This window comes from Penicillium concentricum, assembly GCF_028827145.1.
Source record: "Penicillium concentricum strain IBT 3081 chromosome Unknown utg000002l_segment0_segment0, whole genome shotgun sequence".
NCBI classification, from domain to species: domain Eukaryota; kingdom Fungi; phylum Ascomycota; class Eurotiomycetes; order Eurotiales; family Aspergillaceae; genus Penicillium; species Penicillium concentricum.
In genome coordinates, this window is record NW_026622755.1 from 1,973,701 (window position 1) to 2,001,115 (window position 27,415).

General features: G+C 49.0%; 11 protein-coding genes across 11 annotated transcripts; 2 read left to right on the forward strand and 9 right to left on the reverse strand.

Moving 5' to 3' along the window:
• Nucleotides 1–294: 294 nt before the first annotated feature.
• Nucleotides 295–2,204, reverse strand: N7517_004320 (GMC family oxidoreductase; the record flags this gene model as incomplete). Its single annotated transcript, XM_056722050.1, has 2 exons — nucleotides 295–973; nucleotides 994–2,204. The coding sequence occupies 2 exons, from the start codon at nucleotides 2,202–2,204 to the stop codon at nucleotides 295–297; spliced, it is 1,890 nt and encodes a 629-aa protein (XP_056578300.1).
• Nucleotides 2,205–2,734: 530 nt separating this feature from the next.
• Nucleotides 2,735–4,000, reverse strand: N7517_004321 (uncharacterized protein; the record flags this gene model as incomplete). Its single annotated transcript, XM_056722051.1, has 3 exons — nucleotides 2,735–3,185; nucleotides 3,237–3,613; nucleotides 3,833–4,000. 3 exons carry the CDS (start codon nucleotides 3,998–4,000, stop codon nucleotides 2,735–2,737), a joined length of 996 nt encoding a protein of 331 aa, XP_056578301.1.
• A 602-nt stretch (nucleotides 4,001–4,602) lies between these two features.
• On the reverse strand, nucleotides 4,603–6,027 carry N7517_004322 (uncharacterized protein; the record flags this gene model as incomplete). The annotated part of the gene is made up of 1 exon (XM_056722052.1): nucleotides 4,603–6,027. One exon carries the CDS (start codon nucleotides 6,025–6,027, stop codon nucleotides 4,603–4,605), a length of 1,425 nt encoding a protein of 474 aa, XP_056578302.1.
• Nucleotides 6,028–7,293: 1,266 nt separating this feature from the next.
• N7517_004323 (fungal specific transcription factor domain-containing protein) lies at nucleotides 7,294–10,051 on the forward strand (the record flags this gene model as incomplete). The annotated part of the gene is made up of 6 exons (XM_056722053.1): nucleotides 7,294–7,405; nucleotides 7,459–7,710; nucleotides 7,942–8,390; nucleotides 8,849–9,119; nucleotides 9,197–9,371; nucleotides 9,436–10,051. The coding sequence occupies 6 exons, from the start codon at nucleotides 7,294–7,296 to the stop codon at nucleotides 10,049–10,051; spliced, it is 1,875 nt and encodes a 624-aa protein (XP_056578303.1).
• Nucleotides 10,052–11,185: 1,134 nt separating this feature from the next.
• On the reverse strand, nucleotides 11,186–13,306 carry N7517_004324 (putative C6 transcription factor (OTam); the record flags this gene model as incomplete). The annotated part of the gene is made up of 2 exons (XM_056722054.1): nucleotides 11,186–12,914; nucleotides 12,990–13,306. The coding sequence occupies 2 exons, from the start codon at nucleotides 13,304–13,306 to the stop codon at nucleotides 11,186–11,188; spliced, it is 2,046 nt and encodes a 681-aa protein (XP_056578304.1).
• Nucleotides 13,307–14,491: 1,185 nt separating this feature from the next.
• On the reverse strand, nucleotides 14,492–15,119 carry N7517_004325 (DNA-directed RNA polymerase II subunit RPB4; the record flags this gene model as incomplete). Its single annotated transcript, XM_056722055.1, has 3 exons — nucleotides 14,492–14,619; nucleotides 14,735–14,862; nucleotides 14,929–15,119. 3 exons carry the CDS (start codon nucleotides 15,117–15,119, stop codon nucleotides 14,492–14,494), a joined length of 447 nt encoding a protein of 148 aa, XP_056578305.1.
• A 362-nt stretch (nucleotides 15,120–15,481) lies between these two features.
• Nucleotides 15,482–17,092, reverse strand: trm5 (tRNA (guanine) methyltransferase; the record flags this gene model as incomplete). The annotated part of the gene is made up of 4 exons (XM_056722056.1): nucleotides 15,482–16,449; nucleotides 16,499–16,576; nucleotides 16,632–16,733; nucleotides 16,798–17,092. The coding sequence occupies 4 exons, from the start codon at nucleotides 17,090–17,092 to the stop codon at nucleotides 15,482–15,484; spliced, it is 1,443 nt and encodes a 480-aa protein (XP_056578306.1).
• Nucleotides 17,093–17,705: 613 nt separating this feature from the next.
• N7517_004327 (Zinc finger GRF-type) lies at nucleotides 17,706–18,801 on the reverse strand (the record flags this gene model as incomplete). Its single annotated transcript, XM_056722057.1, has 3 exons — nucleotides 17,706–18,385; nucleotides 18,415–18,564; nucleotides 18,645–18,801. 3 exons carry the CDS (start codon nucleotides 18,799–18,801, stop codon nucleotides 17,706–17,708), a joined length of 987 nt encoding a protein of 328 aa, XP_056578307.1.
• Nucleotides 18,802–19,129: 328 nt separating this feature from the next.
• On the forward strand, nucleotides 19,130–20,437 carry N7517_004328 (uncharacterized protein; the record flags this gene model as incomplete). Its single annotated transcript, XM_056722058.1, has 1 exon — nucleotides 19,130–20,437. One exon carries the CDS (start codon nucleotides 19,130–19,132, stop codon nucleotides 20,435–20,437), a length of 1,308 nt encoding a protein of 435 aa, XP_056578308.1.
• A 228-nt stretch (nucleotides 20,438–20,665) lies between these two features.
• N7517_004329 (PX domain-containing protein) lies at nucleotides 20,666–23,764 on the reverse strand (the record flags this gene model as incomplete). Its single annotated transcript, XM_056722059.1, has 7 exons — nucleotides 20,666–20,893; nucleotides 20,961–22,104; nucleotides 22,153–22,249; nucleotides 22,307–22,928; nucleotides 22,997–23,305; nucleotides 23,371–23,600; nucleotides 23,662–23,764. The coding sequence occupies 7 exons, from the start codon at nucleotides 23,762–23,764 to the stop codon at nucleotides 20,666–20,668; spliced, it is 2,733 nt and encodes a 910-aa protein (XP_056578309.1).
• Nucleotides 23,765–24,550: 786 nt separating this feature from the next.
• ace1 (putative C2H2 transcription factor (Ace1)) lies at nucleotides 24,551–27,284 on the reverse strand (the record flags this gene model as incomplete). The annotated part of the gene is made up of 5 exons (XM_056722060.1): nucleotides 24,551–25,736; nucleotides 25,796–26,071; nucleotides 26,125–26,366; nucleotides 26,444–26,697; nucleotides 26,777–27,284. The coding sequence occupies 5 exons, from the start codon at nucleotides 27,282–27,284 to the stop codon at nucleotides 24,551–24,553; spliced, it is 2,466 nt and encodes an 821-aa protein (XP_056578310.1).
• Nucleotides 27,285–27,415: the final 131 nt, after the last annotated feature.

Below are 27,415 nucleotides of genomic sequence, written 5' to 3' on the forward strand. Positions count from 1 at the left end.
TTGAGCCGAAAATGTGATGCCGGACCATTATTCGACAGTGGCTCGAGGTATTGACAGTACTAGTCGAGATATGGTCTGATCTTTGGGCTGTTGGTAATTGTCTTGCCGCGACGCATTGATATCTCTGCGGCATATTGTACAGATAGATGGATTTGGGCTGTTCTCTGTATGCATTGTATTCTATAGTATTGAATTTTTTCAGAACATCTCTTTATTGCATTAGTGTAGGACATCTTTACAAAGGCTCTTCCCAGTGCTTGGGCCTGCTTGGGTCCATCGCATCCACGCTGGGTTTTATTCAACAAAGCGCAATATCTCATCCGCAATCTTCTCAGCAAATGCATACACGATAGATTGGGGATGACCTGGCGGCAGAAATGGAAAACTGCTGGCATCGACAACTTTCAACCCCTGCATACCGTACACATTGGCATGGTTGTCAACCACAGCCATCGTGTCATTCTCGCGTCCCATTTTGCATGTCGCTGATGCATGGTAAACAGTAGTCATACTCTGATGAATGAACTCAAGAATCTGAGCATCAGTGGAAACATTGGAGCCTGGGAAATACTCCTCGTGCTCGGCCACGCCTAGTTTAGCCAATTCCGTCCAAATATCCCGCTGTCGCTTGACGGCCTGAATAGCAAGGTCTATATCGGTTGGGTCTGTAAACCATTGCGGGTCGATCAAGGGCGGGGTGTTCATGCTGGGGCCAGCGAGACGGACTGAACCGCGAGATAGAGGAGCAACCAATGCTCCGCTGAGGGTTGCATATTGATGTCCATCCTTCGGATCGGTAGTGACTTTGTTGAGATTATAGCCGTTGAATGCACTGATGGGTAACCATTCTAGTTCTGGCCAGTCGGGTGGGAAATTTGATAGGGCGAGACGAGATTCGCGAGTCAGGTTTGAGCGGAATGGGTCGGGCAATTTCTCCCAGCCGTAGTAGCCTGGCCCAAAGATGGAAAGGGCCCTGTGGCATTTTGAGTGTACTGCTTCACACCAAGTGCTGCTAAGGTTGCGTTGTTGGCTGAGGCTGAAGCTGTGAGGACGTTCACGCGGTGTGCAGTCCCGATGATTGGGTGGTCTTGCATATTTTGGCCCACGCCTGGTAGGTTCTTGATGCAGGGAATGCCAAAGCTTTGCAGATGGTCGCAGGGCCCAATTCCTGACACCATCAGTAGCTGAGGAGACTGGAAGGCACCGGCTGATAGAATGACTTGAGTACGAGCGTGGAGCGTAAAGTTGACCGATCCAGTGCCAAAGGTGCCTGCAGTCGATACTTGGACCCCTGTTGCGCGCTTATTATCGCTGTCAAATAAAATCTTTTGGGCCATGGCGTTCTTGTACACTGTGGGCCCGACGCCTTTGTTCAACGCGGCCTGAAGAAAGCTCGACTCGGAGCTGGAGCGATGCGCGTTTCGCGGGTCAATGGTGAAAGTCGCAAAGGCAGAGCCAAGCAATCCACCACTGTTAAATCCATCGATCTGCTTCATGCCGAGGGCGATAAATGCCTTCTGGCACCATGTTGCAAACGCATTCACAGCATTGCTAAAGGAAACCTCTAGCGGTCCACCTGTAGGACTGAACGCATCCGGAGTCTGGCTGTTCGAGGAATTGCTGTGTAACGCCTGGTTGGGAGGAGTATAGTGAGTAGACTTTTTGAAGTAAGGCAATAAATGCTCGAAAGTGTAGCTCTGGTCATCCACATCATCGGCCCAGCGCTGCATGCTGTCAACTGTCGGCCTCTGGTAGAGCATGTAGTTCCTGGCTGAGGAACCTCCCAGAGTCTTGCCTCGGGCATAATGCAAGACCCGGCCTCCCGATCCAGGTTGAGGTTGCGTACTGAATCCCCAGTCAATGAGCGGCTGATAGTCTGTTGGGTCTGAGCCTGTGTAGTAGCTGGAATACCCAGGGACAATGGAGTAATTGCCATTATCAGTTTCATAGAAGCCGCCCGCCTCAATGACTGCAACGCTCACTGTTTGATTCTCTGCCAGACGGCTTGCGATGGTGAGCCCGGCATTACCTCCGCCGACGACTACATAGTCGAAAGTCGCATTCGCGCCTAAAATACCGAAAGACGTGCCAAGCAAGGGTCCCGGATTGCCGTAGGCAAATAGATTCAAGTTCGGCGAAGTTGCCGATGCGAGTACCAGCAGGGATGATGCGAGGAGAGCAGGCACGATATTGGTACTAAGCATCATTAAAGTAGATGATTTGACTTAGAGTTCTGTCATGAAAGAACAATGGCTATGTTGCGTACGGAGTACTCCGCAGGCTGAAAGCATCGCGCTGAAAACATGCCGATCATTCAGCCAGCACGCGACTGCATGGATCCAGCCTTGCGACAGCTCTCTAGGGCATTCAAGAGCACTTGGTGAATGGCAAGTCCGATGAACCATTTATTATTGAGGGTTTTTTCCTCCAAATCAAAATGAATGGCCAAGAAAAGCATTCAAGGGGAATCGTTGATGCCGCATTTATAAGGTGTCGTTATCTTCCAAATGATCTATAACATATAGTTGAGCTTCTTTTCATATATCTTTATAATTTGTATTATTGACTCTTTTAGCCCATGGATGATATATCTCTCTATTTACTACTAAAGATCGGGAAGGCCACTAAGAATTCTTTGGATATAAGAGATAAAATGAGGCAATGATATATATCTTTGGGAATGGGTGTCACAATAAAAGACCACCAAAACACCAACAAGCCTTAGTAAAATCGCTCAGCCAAATGACCCGGCTGCAGAAACCGGTCTGTTCGTTCCATTCGTCTGGGAAAATTGCGAATCGGGACGCTCATTTGTTCCATCAAACGTTGGACTGCGATAAACACTCTGTAATTCGTCTAGCTCGTGCGAGGAAGCACGACGCTTTCGCTGTTGCGGCGAAGCAAATCCAATAATCCTAGTTTCTTCATCACAATGCGACATTCGGCCAGATGGTGAGGACCAATCCTGAGAATCAAAAGCAGGGCTATGGCCTCTACTTGAGGCTGCTCTTGATGGGCCATAGAGACGCCGGAAAAGTGGTCGCAGCGTTGGAAGACAGGCACATATTATCCCGACGGATTGCTCAACCGAGGACCAGGTTGCCGGCCCGACGCTTGTATAGGTAGGGTCAGAAATGACCGCTGACCCGAAACTGACAATGCGAATGATGGAGACGATACAGACACTGGTGCATCGTTAGTAATATATCTCATCTTGAGATTCGAAAGAAACCTACAATCCACCCAGTAGGAAGATCCCGGTTAAGATATATTTTTGTCGGGTCGTTGTGTTCACCCGCCAAGCCATCGGAATAGGGAGACAGAGAACCAGGAAATCGAGGAACATGTTGCCAACGCCATTCCAGCGGAAGAATGACAATTCGTCGATGCAGTGACCTGGCTCATTTGTATTCCACGCCTTGGACACTGGCGAACATCCCACAATCGAAACAACTGAACATACGATAAAGTAGGCAACTACCAGAAAGCCAGAGGCCCAGAGGATCCAGCGAAAACTTCTGACAACGCCGAAAATGCGGTAGAAGAGAAACAACAGCGATGCCTTGGTAATGACGGCATTGGTGAAGTATAGAAGTTGGACAGCCATAAAGCTCTGTATGGCTGTTAGAAATTGGAATCAATAGACAGATCTGATGCAATACCTTTGCAAATCCCTTACGCTTCTCGGATGATATGTATTGAGCGTGATGGCCATAATCGTACAATGGGATCTGTGCCCAACGTAAAGCAGCCATGGCCCAGTTCACCACCTACCCTTGTTAACTCGTGTTCGTTGCATGGTTAAAACACTAGATCTCAAGGCACCACTTACTAGAGATACTGCAATGGTATAATCATCCCACCACAGGCCAGCATGAGCGACATTGCGGGCAACAAACCGCAAGATCACGCAAATGGTAGCGGGGACAATGCTAATAATTGTACCAACAAGGATACGCCATGAGATGTTTTTATTGGGTGGATCTTGGCCTGATGCCATGTAAGCAATTCCATCTGCTATAGAAGAAGCCCGTTTTATGCCAGTGAGTCCCTCATTTCAAACACCCATTTATTCAGTTGAAATAAGCGGAAATTTAGAGAGTAGTTTGGGAAAACTGGAGCCGATGTGAATAGTTCTGTAGAACCTCTCCTTTTTTATCCATTTAGGATATTGGCCGGATCGGGCGACATGACCTCACAGCCCGAATATATCAGCATCATAAAATGGTGACCGGTCTTGGCGGGATGAGGTTTAGTACGGCCGCATCTGGAGTGGCGAATCTCGATTCACCATGAAAAGATAGGGATCGGAGATCAGTTCCTTTGGACATCCCGAACTATTTGAGAGGTTGGGACCTCACAAGGTGACAGTTGGAAAAAGCGGAATTTCTTTTTGACATGAATTTTCGATTTTGAATGAAGAGCTACTAATATCATAAAAGATATCAGACAAATAGATCCACTATGTTCTGCTATACACGTGAATATCAAGAAAATACCTCGCAAAATTTGAACGGCTTAATTATGTTCTGCCGAAAAACACATTTGTGGTTAATGAAATAGAGGTTTCAAGCAGGCGATGTTAACATAAAGTGCTTCATCCTATACTATAATCGCCTTTAACCGCAGTTTCTGTCGGCAAATCTCCAACGATTTCTGTTGCATCGCGGCATATAGATGGAACTCATCCGCCACACATGCCCCAAGGAGCCGTTGGAAACCATCTAGGTCTGGATCCGCGCTCATTATCAGTTGCTTGGACTGGGAGACACCACGCAAGTTGGAATTGAAAATTCCTCCTGCAGACAAAGGAAGGAAGTCTTCGTATGTGATAGCCTCATAGCTCAGGAGTTGCTTTTTGAGAAGATCCTGAAGTGGAATTGGAGATAGTTGCCCCTCCAATAATATAACGCCTTTGTTAGCCAACTGATGGCCTAGCGGTGTCAACTGATAGGTGAAATATCCCAGTCTCAGATCATGAAGTTCTGACAGAGTATCAGGAAACTCTCTGAAATGCTCTCCCAGTAACGTGTCATAGGCTTTTCCTTCCAAGCCATTCTTCGCGGCTTCTGCATTGACTCGGTCCAAGATTCGATCATAAAGTTGGCGTCCTTCTCGGGTCAAGGCGAAGCCCCGCTGCTCCACTTCACCAAATCGTGCTGTGTGGGAGCCCTTCACATATAAACCAGACGGATCCTTGAAATAAACGATTTCTTCCAGTGCCTTGAAGCTTGTCTGCCGCAGAAGAATTGGACACGATCGTTTTGGCGGCCCCTCAATACGCTCCTTGACAGGCATTCCATGATCCGACATCAATTGTTGTACAAGATCGATATCAATCGTTCGAGGCGTTAAGTGGTTGATATGGGAGCCGGGAAAAGAGACAACGTCCGCAACTAGAGGGTGCTCAGCTTTGAGCTGCTCGTATTCTTCAAGGGTGACTGTTGCTTTTGAATGCCACCGAAATGTCTCCAAACCATTGCTGATGAGCTCTGTGCATTGATCTGGTGTCAAAAAGCCCCGGCTCTCTGCGATATCCAACAGGACAAGAAGCCTGGGCGTGAAGATCTTTCTTTGCTCCAGCGCTTTCTGCGCTAGTTTCCGAGTTCTTCCCGTCAACAGTTCCATGCGCAAGACTGTTGTAAACACGCGAAAAGGGTTTTTGTCGAGCGCCTCTTGGGTATTTGGTCGGAAGGCCGTAGCGTGCATGGGGAATCCAGCGAGACTGAGGTCGTAGTAGCCCACAGGGTGCATGCCCATCACAGCAAACATGCGACGAACTGTATTCAGTTCGTGTGCTGTACCCAGTCGGATGGCTCCGTGTCTCTCAACACGATGCCGGGCGGGCAAAACATCATCTGGGTTGATAACGCCATCACTTTCTATATTCTGGCTGTTTTGGACTGCTTTTGCGTCTGCCTCCCAGACTACATCGATTAAATCGCCATAGAGAGGGACTTCGCTCTTGTACATTTCCGAAAGTGCATGACAAAAGCGAGATCGCAAAATGTTCTGATCGTAGGTCATCTTGAAGGTTCAGAGGGACTATTAGAGGTTTGACAATGAGTATAAGATGAGTGGTAGAAGTGTAGGATATGAGTAGAAATTGCCGATAGTAAATGTCGTATTGAAGAGGAGAACTCTCATCTTATATACCTTGGTGCATTGACTCCGGGAAAAAGCAGCTGATATCAACTTTCCTTGTTTACCCGCTATCTGCCGCCTTATGTCGGGAAGATAAGTAAAGAGTCTAGTCTAGATTACTCATTTGTATACATATCTAGGTAACTAGATAGGTTCAATATGTGATAATCAGTGATCAATATTTGATGCTAAAGTATATATACAGGTATCGTGGGTATCGGGTCTTATCCGACGGAAGGCAATCTTCCGTCGGAACAGTATATGGTTATGGAATATTTTGAAGTCGTTTCCAAAGTTATTCAAACATGTTACTATTTAATAAGTAACAGTTATAGACTTCAATACTCCAATATGTTCCAACCCAGTAGATAAGTAAACAAATAGGTAGAAAGCAGCTGTCATATGGTGACTGGTTTCTCCCAATGTCCCAGTAGTGAGATCAAAACCTTGAATGACATTTCCTTTTCCATTTGTTTCGAGCCATAGCATTTCATTTCTTCCCCAGACCCCGCAAAATTCCTCGTGGGGCGAAGAAGATAAAGATTGACGATTGGTTCGGTAAAGGGGTGTTCCACTTGGGCCAACATCTTTCTCATTAGATTAGGGGAGACATCACTGCCCAGACGTTTCTCAAAGGACAGAAATCTCCTTTAATGAACATGGACGCGCCAGAAACCAAGCGATGGGCTTCGCAACGCCGTGTGCCGCGGGCCTCGCGGGCATGCGAAACCTGCCGTGCTCGGAAGACCAAGGTAGGCCGCTGACCCTAGAAATTACAGTGTTGTTCGCTGCCATTTAGGAAGGTCCACTCTAACAATTATTAGTGCGATCAAGCTCAGCCCTGCTCTTATTGTGCATGTATTAGACCCCCCGTCTTGAAATACTGAGACAGTAGTTGACCCAGAGACAGATCACTCGTTCGACTGCATTTTCCGCGCTTCTGGCGGGCGCGGAACCCCCGTCAATTCGAATAAAAGGAAGAGAGATGACGAAGAACCCAAGCAAAGGTTGGGACTTTTATCACATCTGTTTCCGAGCGTCTCTGACCAAATACAAAGCCAAAGTAGCACTAGGCCATCTCCATGGCCGGGTATACATCAAATTGAGACACCCAAAGGCACGAATGATACCGAAAAGACACCACCGTCGATGGGATATCCCCTAGCCCAGCATCCAAGCCAGTTGAGGGACCGTCCCCACGCGGTCAATACCACACCCCAAGCAACGATCGCATCGGCTAGGTCACCCGACGCTTCACAGAGTGAGCACCGCCCCTCTGCGATCCCAGAATGACTAAACTGACCACATCTGTAGCCTCAATTTCCGAGCTAGGTGATGCTGCCTCAAGAGATGGGTTAAGCGGGGTCAACCTGCATACCAATGGGACTGAATTCTATGGGAATTCATCAAACCTAGCATTCCTGGGGAATCTATACGCAAGAGCACAGAATCAAGAGCTCGTAGATCAAACTCACTTTGACCGGACTCCTCGAAAAATGCCGAATTCACCAACATATACTAATCCCCGGTCTCAGGCTTTATCTCCAGAAACGAGCCCCAACAAAAGTAACAGGAGATCAGGAAATTCACAACTATCAATTGTGAATTTGCTTTACAATGCAGATTGCATTGGCCATTCTTCACCCCAATCCCATGAGGGCGCAAATTTAGGAACACAGAGAAGTCCGCCAGATGCAGATGGCCTCAGAAACAGGACCCCTCCAATGAATAATGGTAGATTCCCCTTTTGGCTTTCAATGTCTATCACAGCCCATATGAGATTCTGACCATGATTAGCAGACCAAGGCAATGATCTGGAGGAATCCTTCCACCGGCTTACAGATAATACGCAGATAGAGATCGAGAAAGCCTTCATTGGCAGCTACTTTGCGAACAAGCATTACATCCACCCGCTACTTTCTAAGAGTGCTTTTATGCAACGCTGCGAAAATGAAGCATGGCCAATTTCAAATCGCCAGAGTCTCTTCCGAGGGGCCACGAAATTTTCTGGGTTATACTTTGCGGTCGTTGCGTTGGGTGCGATCAATGCGAGCCCGAATGAGACCTCTCTATTAGAGCATTTCTGCCAGCAATTTGCTGATCCATGTCGGACACGACAAGCTCAGAGGAGACCTGGGCTCACGGCCCTCGACTTTGCCAAATTCTTTTTCAGCCTCGCAAAACGGACGCTCGGTGATCTTTTTGAGAGTTCCTGTTTGGAGACTGCTCAGACACTTCTTCTTTTGGTATGTCTTGTCGATACCACATCGGAAGGAGACTGATACATTTTCTCAGAGTGTGTTCCGTCAAAATTCGCTGCAGCCCCATAGCTGTTATATGTACAGCGGGATGGCTGTCCGCACAGCAGCGGCTATTGGTCTCGGCTCAAGCATGTCTTCTCTGCCTCCTAGTACGAGGAGAGAAGCTAGGCGTACCTGGTGGTAAGTCGCAAACCCCAACGCTAGCATAAATAATAAGATACGAACGCTTCTATTTAGGTGTATCTACTCTCACGAAATGTGAGCGTCTATCTCATCAGGGTTGTAGTCCTCGAAAATGATACTAACATCGATCTCTAGAGAAATGTGTTGTTCCTCAGGACGTCTGGATAGCATGAAAGAGTTACATTATTACCAGACCCCCTCCCCAAGCTAAAAGTAGGTGCCATTCCTCAATCTACACTGTGCCATTCTGACAGAATCAGGTTGATGCCGATGACCTCGACCCTGATGCTGAAGACCACGATATAGCAATGATCCCGGCAATGGTCGCGCTAGCCCAAATTATGTCTGAAGCATCTCATCAACTGTACCATTCAATGCAGCGGTCAATTACCGAGAAGTCCCGTCTGGCTATGGCACTTGACCATCGACTTCTTGAGTGGAAAGCAACACTGCCGGCTTTCTTAAATATAGATGCACATGCACTGAATGACCCCGAATGGGCATTTAAACAGAAATTGGTCTTGAGGCTGAGTGAGTTTCCTTCTACATGCCCAATTTTCCAATTCAATTCATCCTAGAAAGAATGCCTAATCGAACCTCATGTCCAGGATACTACAATACTCGGATCCTAATCCACAGGCCATTCCTTGTGGCAGCAACTGCAAATACAGACACTCCACCGCCGGATCTTTGCGCTCATCTACACATATGCCTCACTGCCGCCCGGATGAGTATTAATATGCAATACGAGTCGTTCATGCATAGGATCTACATTCGCACTTGGTCAGCTAACTACTCCATTTTGCCTGAGAAAGCACAATTAATAACCCCATTTCCATTCACACAGGTGGTACAACACAACCTACGCCCTCTATGGATCAATGATCCTCCTCCACCTCATCCTCTCAAATTACCCTGGCCTCCCAAACGACGAGCTCCTCGAAGACGTCGAAAAATCGCTCGAGATCTTCTCCTCTATGGATGACATCATCGTCGCCCGTCGCTGCGCTGAGATGCTCCGTGAAGTTCTCAACGTTGCGCGCACGTGTCTAGAAAGAAGACGACGGTCTACCGACCGAAGTCAAAGCCAAAGACAACTCACTAGATTTGGACTGTTAGATACATCATCAGCAGGAATGTTAAATTCGCCTCAGGCAACTTTAGATGCAATCCCGTTAGCACGAAAGCATCCAACTCCAAGTTCAACTCCTATTGGAAGCGAGATCGCCTTGCCAGCGGCAACATTGTCTACACACACGCATGGATTATCCCTTGACACACCATCATCTATTCTGGAACAACACACTGATACTGATGACGGGGATTTCTTCTTTTCGCTCTTCAGCAACGGCATACAAACACAGCCCGATCGAAGTCGGGCAGACATGCTTGCCAATCTAGTGGATCCAAGTGTTTTGGAAGATTTTGCGTTTGGGGGTGGCAATGAGTTCTCTCTCTTTTAGTTGAGAGTATACCAATTGAATCAAAAGAATAAATTCAGCATTCAGCATTCAGCATCAATTATTCAGTTGATACATATTCGGATATAAGTCATATATGCGCTGAGCCCATTATAGAACCAGATCATATGATTCGTCTATATTGGAGGATAGCAGACTCGTTACAGAAGCCATGAGATCGCATTCAATGATAGATCTATTGTTGAGGCAGCCTTCCTGCCTAAGGCGGATACACCTCTACTTCTCACCTATGCTTCCTTCCTCTATCTCCCCAGTCATCTAATTCAAATTATGGCTTCTTTTCCCCAGTTCTTCTCTCTACGGCAGTAAATATTGTTATATTAAACTCAAGTCTTACACTGAATTCTCCGAACCCCGAATCGACGTCCGGCGTACGATCAAGTGGAAGGAGGGAGGTGCCCTGCAAATGCGACGTTCAGAATATCACGTCCCGGGACCATACGTGGTTTCTTCTACAAGAAAGACCTCTTCGATTCAAGGGGATCCCATCTTGACCATGTCATCCACAACTTTAGTCTCCATGGACAACAACCCTCAATTTCCATTGGCTGAGTATTGGCACAAGGCCTTTTCGATAGCCCGTTCATGCAGCCAGGAGACTAAATATCAAGTGAGAATTGTTCAAACGTCCAAGCCGGAACCAACATCGCTTTTCGAAGATATTAGTATTATACTATTGTTGGGTGCATACGGCCACAGCCATCGTCATCAAAAGAATAAAATCATAATTCATCATCCAATCTATGTACATAATTCCTGTCTATAAAATTGGCGAAAAGGAAAACCAAAAAGCACAAAGCATAATCCGGTCCAATCCAGATATTCCAAAGCTGGGGGAAGTCCGTCGTCACAAACAGGTTCTAGTCTGCTGCAGTGCAAGCAGACTCGGTACATGGGGTACATGCATCCATAATCAAAAATTTCAAATAAATCAAACGCTTCATCCCAGAAAATCAAGAAAAAATTCCCGAGAAAACGCCGTAGTAGAAGGGGAGTCATGAGAAAACGTCAGGGAGAGTTAAAGGGCCGAAAATGAGGTAGTGTGAGGTCGGGGCGGAGTTGAGAAAATATATGAATCTGAGGTGAAGAGAAGAGAAGGAAGAGAGATGAATGTGATCACAGGGGCGCCATTGAGGCTTCCCCATCTTCCATATCACTAACAGACGTAGCTGGCGACGCGAGCCCCGACATAACGGAGCTTGAAGCCCCCGTGCCGGCATCCATCATAGCATCATCGTACGAGCCCAGCGAGGTAGTCGGCATACGCGGTGGCGCATTCTTGCTAGATGACGCCATGAGCTCCGCAATCCCCGGCTTCGCGGGGACGTGCTTGTGTAGCGCGGTGGCATTATCAAGACTTTGCAGGGCAAAGCCCATGAATTCGGCGTTCTTGTGGCTGACGCCTAGGGTCCAGCGGTATTCACACAGCCGGACGCGGTAGAAGTCTGCCTCCTCGTTTGTCGGGGCGGTGATGCGAAGGAGCATGCCGAAGGAGCCGATGAGGGAGAAGTTGGTGCGTGCGGAGGCGGGCCAGAAAGAGCGGAGGTGAGCAGGGCGGAGACGGTTGACAAAGTCCATTGCGGAGATGAGACGGGTTTTTGCGGCGGAGCGGCAGATGTGCGCGAGGTACTGGTCTGTGCCTTCGGCGAGGAGGGAGCGGACGATGCAGCGGTGGAGGGTGATTTCGGTGGCGAAGTAGGCGAGGTGGAGGGCGCCATTGCGGGCATGTTCGTCTGTGATTGTCTCGACGAGTTCGCCGGTGGAGGTTTCCATCTTGAGGGACGGTGGGAGGGAGGAGAACCAGTCCTTGAGTCGGATCTGGGCTGGTTTGGCCTTTTCTAAGATCATGCGTGTACGCTGGTTTCCGGCGGCGGAGAACTCTTCGATGGCGTGTAATGTATAGAAACGGTCGAGGATATCGGAGAGGATGGTTGTTAGTGCGACCATGTGGCAGAAAAGAAGAGGGCCGTGGCCGACGGCGGTTTCATCGTGCGAGGAGTCAGTACCGGAGGCAAAGGCGTCCGAGAAGTCCTGCTCCACGAGATCCTTGACCGTCCAGTTAAAGGCGAAAATATGCGAGGGTCGGCCGTGCACCAGCGAAGACCATTTATCCTGCATATACAAAGCCCACGCGAGGCGTTTCCGCAAGCCCTTCTCCCACGTCTCCATACGCCAGTTCGTGCAGTCCTGATGCAGGCCCAGCTCGAACGCAGCCGTGACCAGCTGCCCATTTAATGATGCCGTAGCTAGAGTCGACTTTTGGGTCAGCAGGAGGCCGGCTTGGATAGTCGAAACACTGGGGGATTGCAAAGAATCCATCAGCAGCTTCAAGGCCGAAGCCTCCAGTCGTGCAGCATCGGGTTTGCGCGCAGTTTGCGAGCTGACACCGACGTCGACGAACTTCAATGTCAAGACGTAGACTGCGGCGAGCAGTAGCGGTGAGAGGCCACGGCGCTCACGGTAGGATTGGCGGAACACTTCCTCTATCAAAATTGGGAACGACGGGTGCACATGGTCAAAGAACTTTTCGATCAGCGTTGAGCCGTAGGGAGCGACCAGGCTCTCCACCGCATCTAGTGACATGGCCTGTGAGTCACCGACAGGCACCGTGTCTACGACGCGCATGAAGGTGCCATCGTCGGCACACCTCCGCACACGTGAATTCGAAACTGTGCATTCGTCGTATTGGTCTAGCGGAAGATAATCCAGCAAGGTCGGCTCCAGCTCCGTGGTCATGCCAATATATTGGGTTGATTGGTTAAAGAACCCGGGACGAATCATGTTCACTGCCTGCGGGTGAGACTCGGTCTCCGGGATAGATTGCTCCGGTTGAATTGTCGAGGGTCTGGGGATTGTTAGGGCACAATTTCTCTCTATATATGGAGCTGAAGTATGTCCCCAGCCGGCTGGAAGTCCATACCGCTTAATTGCTTCCGTGGGCTCCGGCCCATCCAATTTCCTCTTCTTCGATGGAGCCTCGGATTGGGATGTGAGGCCGAAGGTACACTCCTGGCGATGAAAGTCGCACGAGTAGCATTTATTGACCATTTCGTTCATGGCACACCTGCTTTTTCTGCGGAGACAAGCGTCACAGCTAGCTCCATTCCGTACGCGGGGAAGGGTCGAATTGACGGAGATGGGGGAGGGAGAGAGTGTTGGGGTCGAGGCCGTCTTTCGGCGGAGATCAGGGGAATGGGCTTGATAGCCCGAAGGCTGGATAGTGATAACGGTAGCCATGTGGACCGGAACACTGGCACGATAATCGGGCAAATAGGAACGAGGTAAAAAAAAAAAGTGATAGGGTCTTCACGGAGTACCCAGGCGTGTCCGCAATCTAGGATCTAGCGTGAGATCTCTCTCTCCTTTCTGGATATACCGAGTCAGTCATTGGATGAGATCATGGTGATAAGAGAAACACATACGCTTATCAGAGAAAAAAAAAAGGTTATCTCCGAGTTCCCAAGCCGGCACCGGAGATCGAAAGAGATATCAAGCGGATGATCCTGCAAGTGATTGCAGCAGGATGAGATGTCGAATAGTTCGCTCCGTCATTCCTACAGATGAAGAGAAAAAGAAGAAGAAAAAGAGTCAGAGAGAGAGAGTGATGACATCGATCTACGGAGTAATAGGTAATATAAACTATAGCCGGAAAAATGGTACTTTCCCAGATGATCAGCTTTTTTTGTCTCGTAACAAAAACCACCATCCAAGGCAAAGTGACTTGAGAATTATGACACTTTAATTGTCAAAGATAAGTGGTCCTATGCTGATTGGTTCTGAAACCAGACATGGCATTACGTACTGAATATTATTAGGTCAGCATCTACATAGGATATAGATCAAATAGTTAGATAATAAGAACCCGATCTTGGTTTAAAATATAAATTTTTAAATTCCCCCCTTTATCTCTGTTCAAGGATTGTCTTCCTGCATATATATTGTGGCTTTCTGACTGGTCAAGAGTCTGACTAGGATCTCCCGGACCAATCATCATTCAATGATAACGTCTTTCCACCCAACCAATCATAGTTTGTCCCATACTAAAGGTCGCAGTAGTGCCCGAGGTGCAAAAATACTGTGGGGTGGTAATTGTGGAGGGAAAAGCCAAACTATGTATGTATGTGCATATGTACAGTACTTTATATATCTTTGACCGCTATCGAATATGTGTAATACATTACCAAAATTGGAAATTTTAGCTTTGGTGTCCGGAGTGGAACACCCCGGAGTCATGATTTCCTTCCCCGGGAGTATACGGCAAAACGGGCACGGACTTGAGCCAAAGAATTGAGCTGTCCGGGTTTCTATTATGAACCAATTCCCCTGATGGTATGTTCGATCTTCGGGAAATCATGGACCCAAACATAAAACGCCTTCAAACTCCATGCTCCTAAAAAATGAGGCATCCACACTGGAATGTTTTTACTCGGTGAAATTGCGCAACTTGGTCAGCTCATCCAGCAACTCTTGCAAGTCTCCATCAGAGATCTTGTTCTGAAGACTCGGAATGAGAGACTTGGCCTCCTCGGCATTATCACAACACAGACTCCCTATTCAGACCCATGTCAGTAAAGAGGTTGACCAAATCTTCCCACATGATCCAGGTGCAAATGCCATGGATCGGACCAGGTCTTGGCTGATGAGAGGGTGCAAATCAAAACTTACCCAGCTGCGACCGCTCGAACATCTCTAGCTCCGTGTGAGAGTTCAAGAGGCGTTCGACTGCCTTGATGTTCTCCTCATCCTTGAACCGAGCAAAGACATCCAAGTAATCCAACGTCTTGGTCAGGTTTCTGTAAAAAAAAAAAAACATTCCAGGTAAGCATTCGATCTCGACATCGGATCCATGGTCCACCTACTCCGGCTCTTCGTATTTGTTGCCGCCCCGTCGCTTGTTCTCCAACACCTTGTGGATCACGAGTCGTGCTTCTGAAAGGGAGAGGGTATGGGTGTGTTGGTCAGCGCCCAGCTTGAGCGTGGAGGCAGCTTCGAGCTCGCCTTGTGGCAGCGCGCGCTTGCGGTGTGTGGGTGGGGGGAGTTGGACGCTCATTGTGCAATTTGGGGGGTGAGATTTCGTAGGTTCGGGTATGCAGCTCAGTGCTGGTAAATGGAAGGTACTGGTGAAAAAGACTTGCCAGCTTTGTCGACGCCGTAGATCTGCTGTAAAGAAGATGAGGTGACTTGTTTGGCGCGACGTTGATCTCTGCAGTTTCACATCCGGCATTTCAAGGCGGTGACACCCTTACCGCCTCCCCCTCCAGAAGTAAAACAAGATCCAATAACTAGGAACCTAAAATTAAGCTTATTCATTACTACTAATACTAGTTATCATAGGTATTTCTTGGGGGTACTGTCTTATTTTTGTTCATGGAGCAAAGGCCCAAGCGCCTCAAATGCAGCTATGCAATAAATCTATACCTTCCGAAAAGCGACATCCCGAGGCAGACGGAAGCTAGCACAGAACATCTGCTTCTTGGGACTAACCAGTCTCACATTGTGAATGGCGAGTTCCACATCCTGGTTACCCTTGCCTCCCACACAGTCATCGACAGTGATCTTGTGCCCGAGACGCTCAGAGATTCTCTCGCAGATATCGATGTGATCATCCACCTCGTTATCGGAGTGTCCCGAGAAACAGTAAACGTGGATCATGGGCAGTTTTTGTTCCGTGTTGGGCGCGAACACGTGTTCCTCGCCAGCGTAGAGCCCAGGGAAGGCATCGAGGAATTCAATGGCCGTAGCAGGCAGGTTCATAACATAGTGATTGACAATGGTGGGACGGGTGTATATCTTCGGCGCGGGTAGCTGGGCCCCCTTGCCTTCCGCGGCCTTACGCTGCTGCTCTCTACCCACCTTTGGGCGGATAGTGACGGTAAGAGGTTTCGCCGCGAGCAACGACCGGCCCGAGGAACGGATAAACTCCCGACCATCCTGGTTGAAAGGAGTAACGAAATCTTGCACCTTATTACGGGAGATGGCATCTTGCATGACTTCATAACCATGCGGGTTAAGATCGTTGGCCCAGACGAAGATCTTCTTCCGGCCTGCTGGCACAGCGAAGGGGCCAACGCCGGCCATCACGTCGCAGACCATTTCGCTCGGCTCGAACTTCTCGACCAGGCGGCGATGCTCGGTCTCTAGGCGGCTGTTCCAGTAGACGCGGGCATAGTCGAACCGGAACTCACAGTCCTGCTCGTGCTGGATGACATTAAGGTCATTCTCACCTGTCAGCAGTTCGAATGGGAAGGTGCGGAACTGGCTGTGTGAGCCGACATCTTCGGTCTTATTGATGACGGTGCGGATGGTCGGGTTCTTGTCCATAAGAACCTCGGCAATTATGTGCTTATATGGCAAGTATTGGGCGCGGAGATTTATATGCACTGGTTTCGTTAGTATTGGGTTTATAGCCAGTGACTCAGACGAACATACAGACATGCCCCACTTGAGTGAAGCCTTGGGGGATCTCTTCCATCATATCCTCGGGTAGAACTGATGAGATGATCTCAGCTATGAGAATGTTAGCATGGCATACTTGGCTGAGAAAACATGATGGCAAGCATACCGTATGACCAATGGTCATATTCCAATGCCAATTCGTAAGGCCCCAGGGCGACCGTTCCCTTATTTACGAGCTCGTTGATAGTAGGTGACCATGTTGCCTTATCTGTAAACTCCGAATTAGAATCCATCGATCAAGGTTACAAGCGATATAAACCCAATAAACATACCATCAACCTTCAGGTCTTCGCGCAACAACATAGCCTTCCAGATCTTGCCATCTTGATCCTTTACCTCACGGATAGCGCTAATGCGTGGTAGCAGCAAGAGGTCGTGGCTTTTGACCAAATCCTTCCGCACGTTTGAAATATCGCTTTGTTTAAAAACGCGGGCGACGGAGAGGGGCACGTTTCTTCGGAAAAATGACCGGTCGAGTGTGCGCATGGCACGGTTCACAGGGGGTCGGAACATGGCGGGGGTCTCGTGGAGAGTAGCCTGCTTGGAAGCCTCGTCTGTTGATTTCATTGGAGATAGAGAGTGTCTATTTTTGGCCTATTGCGGATTGTCTCCTTGTTCGAAGCTCGAGGCGCATTGCGGCGCGATAATTTATTTCTTATCTCCCACGTGACATCTTATCTAGATCTATCCAGCCCTGGAGATCCATCCAGGTAGATCTAAAGATTACATGTGAAATGTAGGCCAAAATGTGTCGGAATCAGTATTGAATCATTGTGGATATTGGCTTTGTGGTAATTATTTCGAGGGGCACCTGTGCAGATAGCGAACTGTAGTCTACGAAGTAGTATTTAGCTTCATTTCTCCCATATGCCAAAGTGCTAGGTAGGGTAACTCGTACATATGTAGGGTTATCAAATCATTCTTACTAGACTGATAAAGCTCGTCATATTTTCTCATTTGAGCATGCTGAATTTTGTCCATTGATGAAACAGGATGATGGTTCCCCCGCTTTACAAAAATTGAGACGATAACACAATAATCGCAGATCGCAAAGCTATCATATCATCGTAACAGTTCGTGAGATAGATGGCCCACACTGAGCCATAACTTTACCAGTATTTCCCAATACCAATCTCTGAAATATTGGCAGTGTCTCGCTGCATATGCAGTCCGATTGCCCTCAATGTGGTTTCATCCCCTCAATAAGAGAACGATCCAGTTCCCTCTGAGCTTCCAGGTTGGAAACACGGTCTTGCAGCTTCTTGATATCGTCATCCTTCTTCTTTAATGCCAGTCGCGTCATATCCCGCCCACGAATAATACCCTGCGTCTTCAAGTCCTGCCGGTCAAGCAGCGAAACGACCTCGTCATGCGCTTTGTTTGGCAAAACAACACTATGTTTTTCCAGAATATCGAGTAGACTCTTTGCAATATCCGAGGTGTCAAACTTCGAGTCTGCAGAAAGCACATCGTTGTATTTGCTAGGCGTGGGTGTCATGCATAATTCTGCAGACGAGGGAGGGAACATCTCGGTGCGAGAGGAGCGGGATGAAAAAGGCGTCGCGGGTGCAGATTGGTCGTATGGGGCGTTCCCATTTGTGACTTCTGTCAATTTTCGCTTGCCAGGTGAGGTCACTGTGGAGGTGAGGGGGATCTTGAATGGGGATTCGGGGTGGAAGTTGGGTTGCGAGATGAAGGTCTCGGTCTGGCTGGAAGAGAGTGCCTTGACCAGCTCATCATTTTCATCCGAGTCGTCATTCCAGCCAAGATTGTCTGACGCTTCTGAGATCATTCTGGCCTTCGCTGTCTTCGGGGGCGACTTGAAGTTGCGCTGGGGGGATTGATGAATCTGCGCCCAGTCTGTGGAGTGAGTAGCCCGTTATTCATACGTCCTGGTGTGTATTTTGATGGGGTGAGTGAGGTAGGGTCTAGTTCAGATCGAGAGTTGGCAAGAACGGCTGCTTGCTCACGCATTGTAGCGTCATCTGCCCACAGAAAGAAGCTGCACTTGAGATGTGGAGGCTGCGCGCAAGTCCAAACTATTTTCAGTCAGTCGCAAACTTAATATAGGTAGAGTTTCCAAGCATCAACCTTGAAAGCCTAACAAGATTCAACATACACCATTTCCCAAAGTTAGCTCCCTGCTTCTTTGTTTGACGGCGGGCAGCAGCCGGCCGCTCTGGGCAGTTACAACACCAAATACCATCTTTGAAGAGACCACGACGCAGAGGTGCTGTAGTTCCTGGCGAACCTGGGTATCTCTGAGGGGACGACATTTTCCACGGCGTTTCCTCAGATGTTGTTCAAGAGGGAAGATGAACGTTGCCTGTCGCCATGGAAACCTGCTTATCTTATCACCCCACGAGGTCTTGGCGCTTTTAAGACATTCTCTATGGACCAGGTGGATTATGATAGTGCTAGAAATAGAACATGGGGGGGCATAATCCGAGACAATCTCATCTATATTCATCCCAATCACTGGGCTATTGAGGCTGAGGATCTCCACATATCCAACGCCATTATAAGAAGCTTAACCCCACGTCGAAATCCTTTAATGACCCCTCATGCTTCGATACCCTTCTAAACACCTCAAATGCATACACTATGCATCGACACACTCAAGGCCCACTCTCAACCCTCCCTAAAGAGCTATATCTCGCAATATCCGATTTCCTTCTATCGTCATCAGATCTAAATGCCTTGACATGCACCAACACAACAACCTACAGTCTCCTAAACAGCACCCTCTATAAGCGCGATGTAACGTCCCCGAATCCAAAATCTCTCTTCTGGGCCTCAACAACCGACACCCCATCAACAGCCCTAAAATCCCTCGCCGCAGGCTTCGATATTCAATTAAGAACAGACACAGACCCGCGAATAAAAGGCTGCACCCCAATAATGCTAGCCGCGTTGCATAATAGCATTGCGGTACTCAAACTGCTCCTGCTAAACGATGAAGCAAACCCAAACACCCGCGATAGAAAATGGATCCGCCCACCACTGTCCTGGGCTGTCAAAGAGGGCCATTCAGCCATAGTGCAGACCCTGCTGAACGATGACCGTACAGACGTCAACTTGCAAGATAAAACAGGCGATACCGCACTGATGATTGCTGTCAATCACCAGCCCAAGATGACGACGATGCTGCTATGTAACGGGCGGGTGGATCCGCGTGTGCCAAATCGGCAGGGATGGACGCCGCTCAGCCGTGCTGCGCGTGAAGCAGACGGGGACGTGGGCTTGCTACTTGCTAAGCATTTACGGCTGATTCTTGACGGTGACAATGGCGCTGTGCATTGCCAGCATGTGTTTTTCTATGCGGCTATCATGGGACATGTTGATATTGTGCGGTACTTGGTTCAGTACTTTGGGGAGAAGCTTGATCCCAACGCTGAGGGACAGCAATATGGACGGGGGGCGTTTTCAATTGCGGCTTCGGCGGAGCGGGTGGATGTTGTACGGTTCTTACTAGGGTGGGAGGTTACGGACCCTAATTTGCAGACGCATTGGAAGAGGCAGACACCTTTGTTTGTTGCTGCGGAGAATGGGCACGAGGAAATTGTGGACTTGTTGCTTGGATGTGACAGGGTTGGGTTGGAGATTGCTGATATGCATGGGACTACACCGTTGGGGGTTGCGACGGAAAGAAATCACGAGGGGATTGTTAGGCGGTTGTTAACTGGCTCTAGGCGGGCTGATCCCAATGCTCGTGATGAGTACGGTCAGACGCCGTTGTTTAACGCTGCGTTTTATGGTCACATAGGTGTTGTAGAGCTACTGCTCGAGGCGCATGGAATTGATCCACAGTTGAAAGACACAGATGGGAAGACGCCGTTAGATGTGGCATCGGAGAATGGCAATCAGCAGGTAGTGGAAGCACTGCAGAGATACATAGGCAACCCATCATGAACACTCTCGTCTCAATTATCATGGCCTATCTGGCTTGCGGTCCCTATCATCCGCTATATCTATCTAATTCCTCCCGACCCCTCGCCACAGCCATGAGCGAGCCAGCAAGTAGAAGCAAACGAGCAACCGATCGGTGTATGAAACACAATCAGATAATGGGAATCAAACTGGAGAAGCCATATCTATGGCGGTATCACGAATGCAGGAAAACAATTCTAACGTCGACATCTAATCAGCAAGCACGTGCCGCAACATGACACCGAACGGATCAGCAAGCTTGAGAATCTCCGTAACCTCGGGCTTGATGGGTTCACCCGCGCTACGGCGAAGTTGGTCCTGCTTCTTTGTCCGTCGGCGGCGCTCTACGGCGATAGGATCGTCCATGTCCTCATCTCCACTGTCTTCGTCGGAGGCATCAGATGCTTCATCCGAGATAGTGAGGTCCTCCAAATCAGCCTGTAAACTCGTGGTTAGCACTGAAATCCAAATATATTTTTGAAATTGAGTGGGTGGAAACACATACTTCGTCCAAACCGAAATCACTGCCCTTAAAAGCTGAAGCTCCTGGAATAGTTTCCCCAGAGGTGCCTTCAGCAGCCATCTTCTGGCGAGTCTTGTTCAGATGCCAGCGTTTGCGGTCTTCTTGCCACTTGATAAGCTGATTGATTTCCGTGAGAGCAAGATCTTTGTCGATTTGACCAACTCCAGCAGCTCCTTGGAACAAAGCGTTGATATCCATTTTGCCTCCAGCGGGGCCGTTGCGCAGGAAATCGAGAATCTCCTCGATCCAACCCATTAGAGACTGGAATAGGCCGTTATCGTGCTGGTGCACTTCGTGGATGAACTTGTAGAAGTTGGCCTCGTGGCGAGCGCACAGATCGATGAAGGCCTGCACTGTTTGGTTCGGATCGGCAGAGGCATCCTGGCGCTGAGCACTCTCAATCACATTAATAGCATCGTCGGCAAAATGAGCAAAATCCGTAATGCTGTTGTATACGTTGGCAGATTTGTAGACCCGGACGAGCGGCTCGTAGAAGATAGTGAACAGATCCCGGAAGAGCTGCAGTGTCACTGGCTCCTCGACAATGCCGAGCATCATCGCCTTATCGCGCTGGCGGGTGTAGAGCTTCAGCAGCTGCTTCATGTGAGCGAACCATTGGGCGCCCTGTTGCATTTCCAGATCTACATTCTCCACGGCGTAGTTCCAAGCCACGTAGCCGTTGAACACCTTGCCAATCTGTTCCGAGTTGAGGTCGGGTGATATTAGTTCGGAGCGAAGGATGGCCACAATAATGTCGACATCGTCGGAAACAGCCTCTTCTCGTATCACATTCTTGATGACTTCCTCAGAATCCGCAAAGCTCTTGAGCTTCTGAGTAAGAACTGTATCTCCAACCTTCGAGGCCAGAGAATCAATTGATCTTTGGAAATCTTTGATACTTTCGTTTAGTGTTAATGAGAAGATGCGTTGCAAAAGTGAACGTGAGCCGAAGGGCTGGGCCATGAAGAGATCTAGAACACCAGACATGACTGCAGCAGGGTTGGCGATGCGAATCACATTCTTCATCAGTGTGTACGGAACGAGGCCGTGGATTCTCTTCGCCTGTGCAAACAGTTCAGGGGAATTATCCTCGGCAAGGAACAGATGGTATATTGTAGCAGCGACTCTGTTCAATGTCAGTAGGGTGACGCGCTCAGAAAATTAGAAAACATACTCAATGCGGAGCCATTCAGCAAATTTCTGATATTGCGGGCTGAGATCTTGAATTGAGGGCTTCTCCCGGATCTCGGCAAACAGTTTTGTCAAGCCATCTAAAATCCAAGTGAGATTAGCAAACCATGTTATGTTGGAAGGAGCTCGCGACTTACTGCTCTCCACAATATCCCGCCGGAACCGCTCCATGTACACATCCAGCTCCGCAGCTCGCTGCCTGGCAATCTCATAGAATCTCTTCTGTTCCTCGATTCTCACAGCATCCATGTCTTTCCGTCTCTGAACATCAATCAGCTCTTCCTCATTCAACTGGATGGGTCGAGCAGTCAGGAATTCTTCCATGGCCTTGGATTCTGCAATACGCTTGTTTTGCAGTACAGTACGCAGGAACGCGCGGAGCGACACACGCTGCTCCTCCCGGTACAGCACAGTCGCCCTGGACACGTCGCTCGTTGATGCACGCGGCGACTTCGTTGATCGCAATGATCCTCGGGAGATCGATCGCCGGACGCTCGCTGGGGCAAGAGTTGGTGCAGAGAGCCGATCCTCGGGAGCATTCGTGTCCAATGTCGAAAGAGATGAGATAGACGAAGCGTCATCATCTGCACTAGAACCCCACCAGCTTGAGGTAGAAGACTTGTTCTTACGAGGAAGAGGAGGGAGTTGTTTTCCTGGCAGCTCCGTCCTCAGCCTCCTGTGAAGTTTAACAAACTCGCCATATCTCCTCCCAATATGAACCTCATGTTTGTCGTGGTGACGAACTCGAATAATGAATTCCTACAACAGATGTTGTCAGCAAAGAATCCCAACTCCCAAACGAAGGCGATCCGAATTATGAAACTCACAGCATGTTGATGGTATCGCACCGTCCGCTTGACAGACGTTGTCCGCACAGCGGCCACGTTCACATCCCAACCATTGATTGAATTGCCCTCGGGCATATTAAACAGCAGGCCCGATTCCTGAGCGCCACGCTCGACGATCTCCATCTCCGAAAACTGGATACGCTCCTCATATCCCGACGCGGTCGGCACACCCGAAACCATCATGAGCTCCACGAGCTTCTCGCATTTTCGAGCTAACTTCCGGCGCTTTGTCTCCTCCAGTCGATCCTCCGAAGACGAGACATGTTTATTGGCAAACGATTCCAAGAACTACATCCCCAACTGTCAGTTACAATCTGGTCCTCGGTTTCCATCCAGGGAAGCGAAACACCCACAATTTGTAGCTTATCCTGCCAAAACTCCTTTTCGCGCGCTTGGTCAAGAAATGGGAAATTTCGAACGTGGTGAACAAAAATATACCGAAGGATAGGCAGCTCGGAGTCGACCGGTGCGACCTCGCCAAATTCCGATCTGAAGGGGGCTCCGAATCGCTGGAGCGCGGTGGGGGAATTTAGCTCGAATATTTCGTCACGGACTTCACGAGAGATGAGCTCGCGCTTGAGATCTACGCGAATTTACATGTCAGCAACTGCGAAATCAGAATCTCATCATATCCTCCAACTTACAATGCTCTTGCTTGCCCGTCAGGATCTGGCCTGGTGGCGGGGTAGAACCCACATCTCCCTTGCCGTTGGGGAATGCGGGATCAGGCAATTGTGTTTCCGACATTTTGAAGGATGATGCTCCTGCTCAGTTGAGAGGGAAGCCGAGTCCCTAGGGGATTGAATCACGCGGCCAGATATGTGATGAAAACTGTGGAAGCACAGAACGTGTCTGCCTAAAAAGGCTGGCGCTACAATGAGCGGCTAGGCAAAGCTGAACAGTACGTCCCAGGATGTTTCTGTTTCGTGAATGTGGGAACAAAGGTGATGGGGGGGGCTGAGTGTGGAGTGGGAGAAAATGATGTCGTCACCCCTGGCCTTATAAGGCTATAATATACTTATAACTAAGCCTAAATTATAGAAGGATTTCGGTGTCCTATTTATTTTCTTCTAATTCGGTCCAAGCTATTCTACTATATCTTTTATTATTTTAATCCTTGATATGGCTAAACCCCCAAGTCACCTCCCAGGTCACGTACGCCAAGGATGATTAAAGTGTTGCCTACTAGTTCTACGCCTTATGAGGGGTGAATTTTCCTCGGCAGTGTCATCGCATTCTAAGCTAGTTCCCTTATTGGGATCTATTTTGGTTCACTCGGTCAAATTAGAGGGACCACTTCGTTTCTAACGGTTTATTAAAAGATGTTCGACCATGTAGAAGCAGATACATACTATACTCAACAAAATAAAACCAGGCTTCAGCTATGTTATTTGGGGTAGAAAGATTAAGGTAAAAATCAAAGCTGAAAAAAATAAGAACAACCCGTATTTCCATCGCTGAGAACATTAAATTCGCTTGAAAAAACAAAAATTGAGAAGAGTATGTTGTGAAAGCCTCCCAAAAAATCCCTCCTTACTTCATGAATTCCAGATCCATGTCGCGAGGGAGGTAATGTCCCTGGGGTTGCTGGCCAGTCCAGGGCTGCAGGTTGTGTAGAACGCGCTCATGTTCAAGAGAGGGGAACATTTGCTGAGGTTGATGGTATTGAGCGGAGTGGTCACTAGGGGTTTGCATCATGGGCTGAGCGCCGGTACCCATCTGAGCGCTCTGATTGTAAAGGGTGAAGTCGTTACGCGCCTGGTTCTGGAGCCCGTATTCGTAGCGCTCAGAAATAGTGTCGCCAGCGTTACAAGAGTCCGGTGAGTACAGCATGGCGTTACCCTGTGCCCCAGGAGAGAGGCCAGAGGGCTTTCCAGAAGCATCGTAGGAACAGTGGTTGAGGTTCATTTGCTCGTAATCATTCGAATAACCCTTCATCACCTCAAGGGAATGAGCTTGAGGGAGCTGTGCAGCCATCGCAGTGTAGTCCTCGTTGGTTGGGTAGTCCAGGTTGCTCCAATCCAGGTCGAAGTTGATGCTTTCCGTACCGGTGAGTGGGGATCCATCAAAGGACACAGGTCCCATCAAGTCGGGAACTGATTCGGCAGAAGGGATAGACATGGAGTTCATGGACTGCCGGTGCACCTCGAGGGCCGGAATCAAGCCGTTCGGGTCACCGGCTTCAAACTGACTCTGGAAGCCGCTCAGGTTCACCGAGGTTGGGAACGAGTTGACATCGGTCATCAGATAAGGCGATGTTTCTCCGAACAGAGGGAAATCCTCCCCGTGGGCAAGCGCCGGAGGGTCAGCAAAGTTGAACTGGGGATTCTCAGGCCAATTATAGGTCTGGTCGCTGGGGGAAGGACTGGGGCCTGGGATTGGAGAGGCAAAGTCGGTCGTCTTTGAAGCAGGAGTAGACACACTGGGGGTCTGAGGAGTGGCCTGCGCAGAGGAGCCTCGCTTACTGCCATTGCGGCCGTTGTTCTTGGAACGAACGTAAACCCATCCATGGGACTTTTCCATGTGCTGCTTACAGTTGCTGGCACGCTTTGAGGCATAGGGGCACTTGTGAAATTGACATTTGAAGAGGGTAGGCTTGTCCGAGTGCCTGTCGTTCATGTGGCGGTCACGTTCTTTCTCGGTGGGCCAACCTTTGGTGTGGTAATTGCAGTCAGAGTACTCGCACTTCCAGGGGCGAGTGTGTGTCTTCTCATGCTTCCTATGAATGGATTAGAATTTCGCTTCTGATGCTTCGGTTCGATGAATGGAACAACTTACGTCAAATCACAGGGGCGCTTGAAGACTTTGTCGCAGTCAGCGCACTTTTGGTTGATGTTCATGGGAGGAGCATCCTTCTTGCGGCGGGCCATAGAGCGCTCAACGCCCTCATCGACCGCATCATCAAGGCTGATAGTACGCTTGGCAGTACCAGACACATCCGCCTCGTAGGGCTTTCCTGTGGCCATGGAAATTGGCTTTCCATCTTGCATGATTACAAGTTCAGCGGATTTCCCATTCTTGGATAGACCGCCTTCGAGGGTAGCCTTCTCGATGCTATTTTGAATTAGTTAGGTTCTGCAGTCCAAATCAGATGAGATATCACATACGTAAGAGTGCTAGACTCCTTGGACTCGGAGCCCTGAGTCGCCTGGACTCGCTCGCGTTCGGCACGAACCATTGCTGCGTATCGTCGGACCTGTGAAACAAGGTCAAGGAAGTATCCGTTAGTGTAAGGTCGATCGGCTGGTAGTCGTTGATCACGATCGTTGAGATGCGAAGTCGAAGTATGCAAGCACTGGATCGTAAACTCGCAAAAGTTGAGATAAGAATTCCGAGAAGTGGCGGAGTTCTTTAAATAAAGAAAAAAAAGAATAAGCATAACCGTAACTCCATAAACCCATTGAATAGAACAATGCATTGACTTACCGGCGCCAACCACAATAGGGTTTTCTCGAGGTCGCGCAAACAGACAATCTGTTTATTGATAATGCGCTGGGGAACACTTCGGACCAAAGGGTGGAATGGTTTCAAGCGGGCTTCTTTCAAAATAGGAACAAGCACAAAGCGTTCAATCTGTTTACAGGCAGCTGGGCCCAATTGACGTTTTGGCGACGAACCAGTATCAAAGGCCGAAATAGAGCTTGTGATGGCAGATTGATTGTCGTGAATACCGTCATTCACTATTCATTGTTAGTACTCAAATAGGAAACAATAGGGAACAAAGAGCGACAATGTATTCTTGGGGCATGTGACACCCACCTTTATTTTGCGAGTCAGCGAGCCCCTCTTCGCTACTGACAGATGTTCCTAGTCCACTGTCCGACTCGTGGCTATGCTGTTGGTGGGCCTTTTTCTCGTCTAATGGTATGGGGATGCTGCGACTCTCTTCATTTGAGGAACGCGGAGAGTTCGACATAGACTTGGAGTTACTGCGAACTAACCCACTCTCCAAAGGGCTGTCACCAGCGACGTGCGAGCTCTGGTCCTCGGCAGGCTCCAGAGTAAGACGACCTAGGATGGAAGTCATGCGCTCTTCAGCAGCAGTGATAGCTTCCAACGAAGTGGCCGAGCGATGAGGTAGGGAGCGGACGTTCAAGATAGGGTCGCGATCACTCGATGGAGGAGAAGTGGGGGTATGGAAAGTCTCTCCTTTCTTCAAAGACATCTTAGAGTCAGGCGAGTCACTCGACAGGGTGGGAAGGGCGGTGTTTAAGACGGGCCGACGACGCGGGTGCACCCGCGATGGCTCAGTCTGAATGGCAGACATTATTGGGCGTACTGTGTCAACTAAATTTTAGCACATATGTTCGGACAGGAAAGGAACAGTGGATTGCGGCTGATTGGCCCATCGCATGACTCACCGGAGAGTTGTTCAGATGATTCGAGAAGTGACGTACA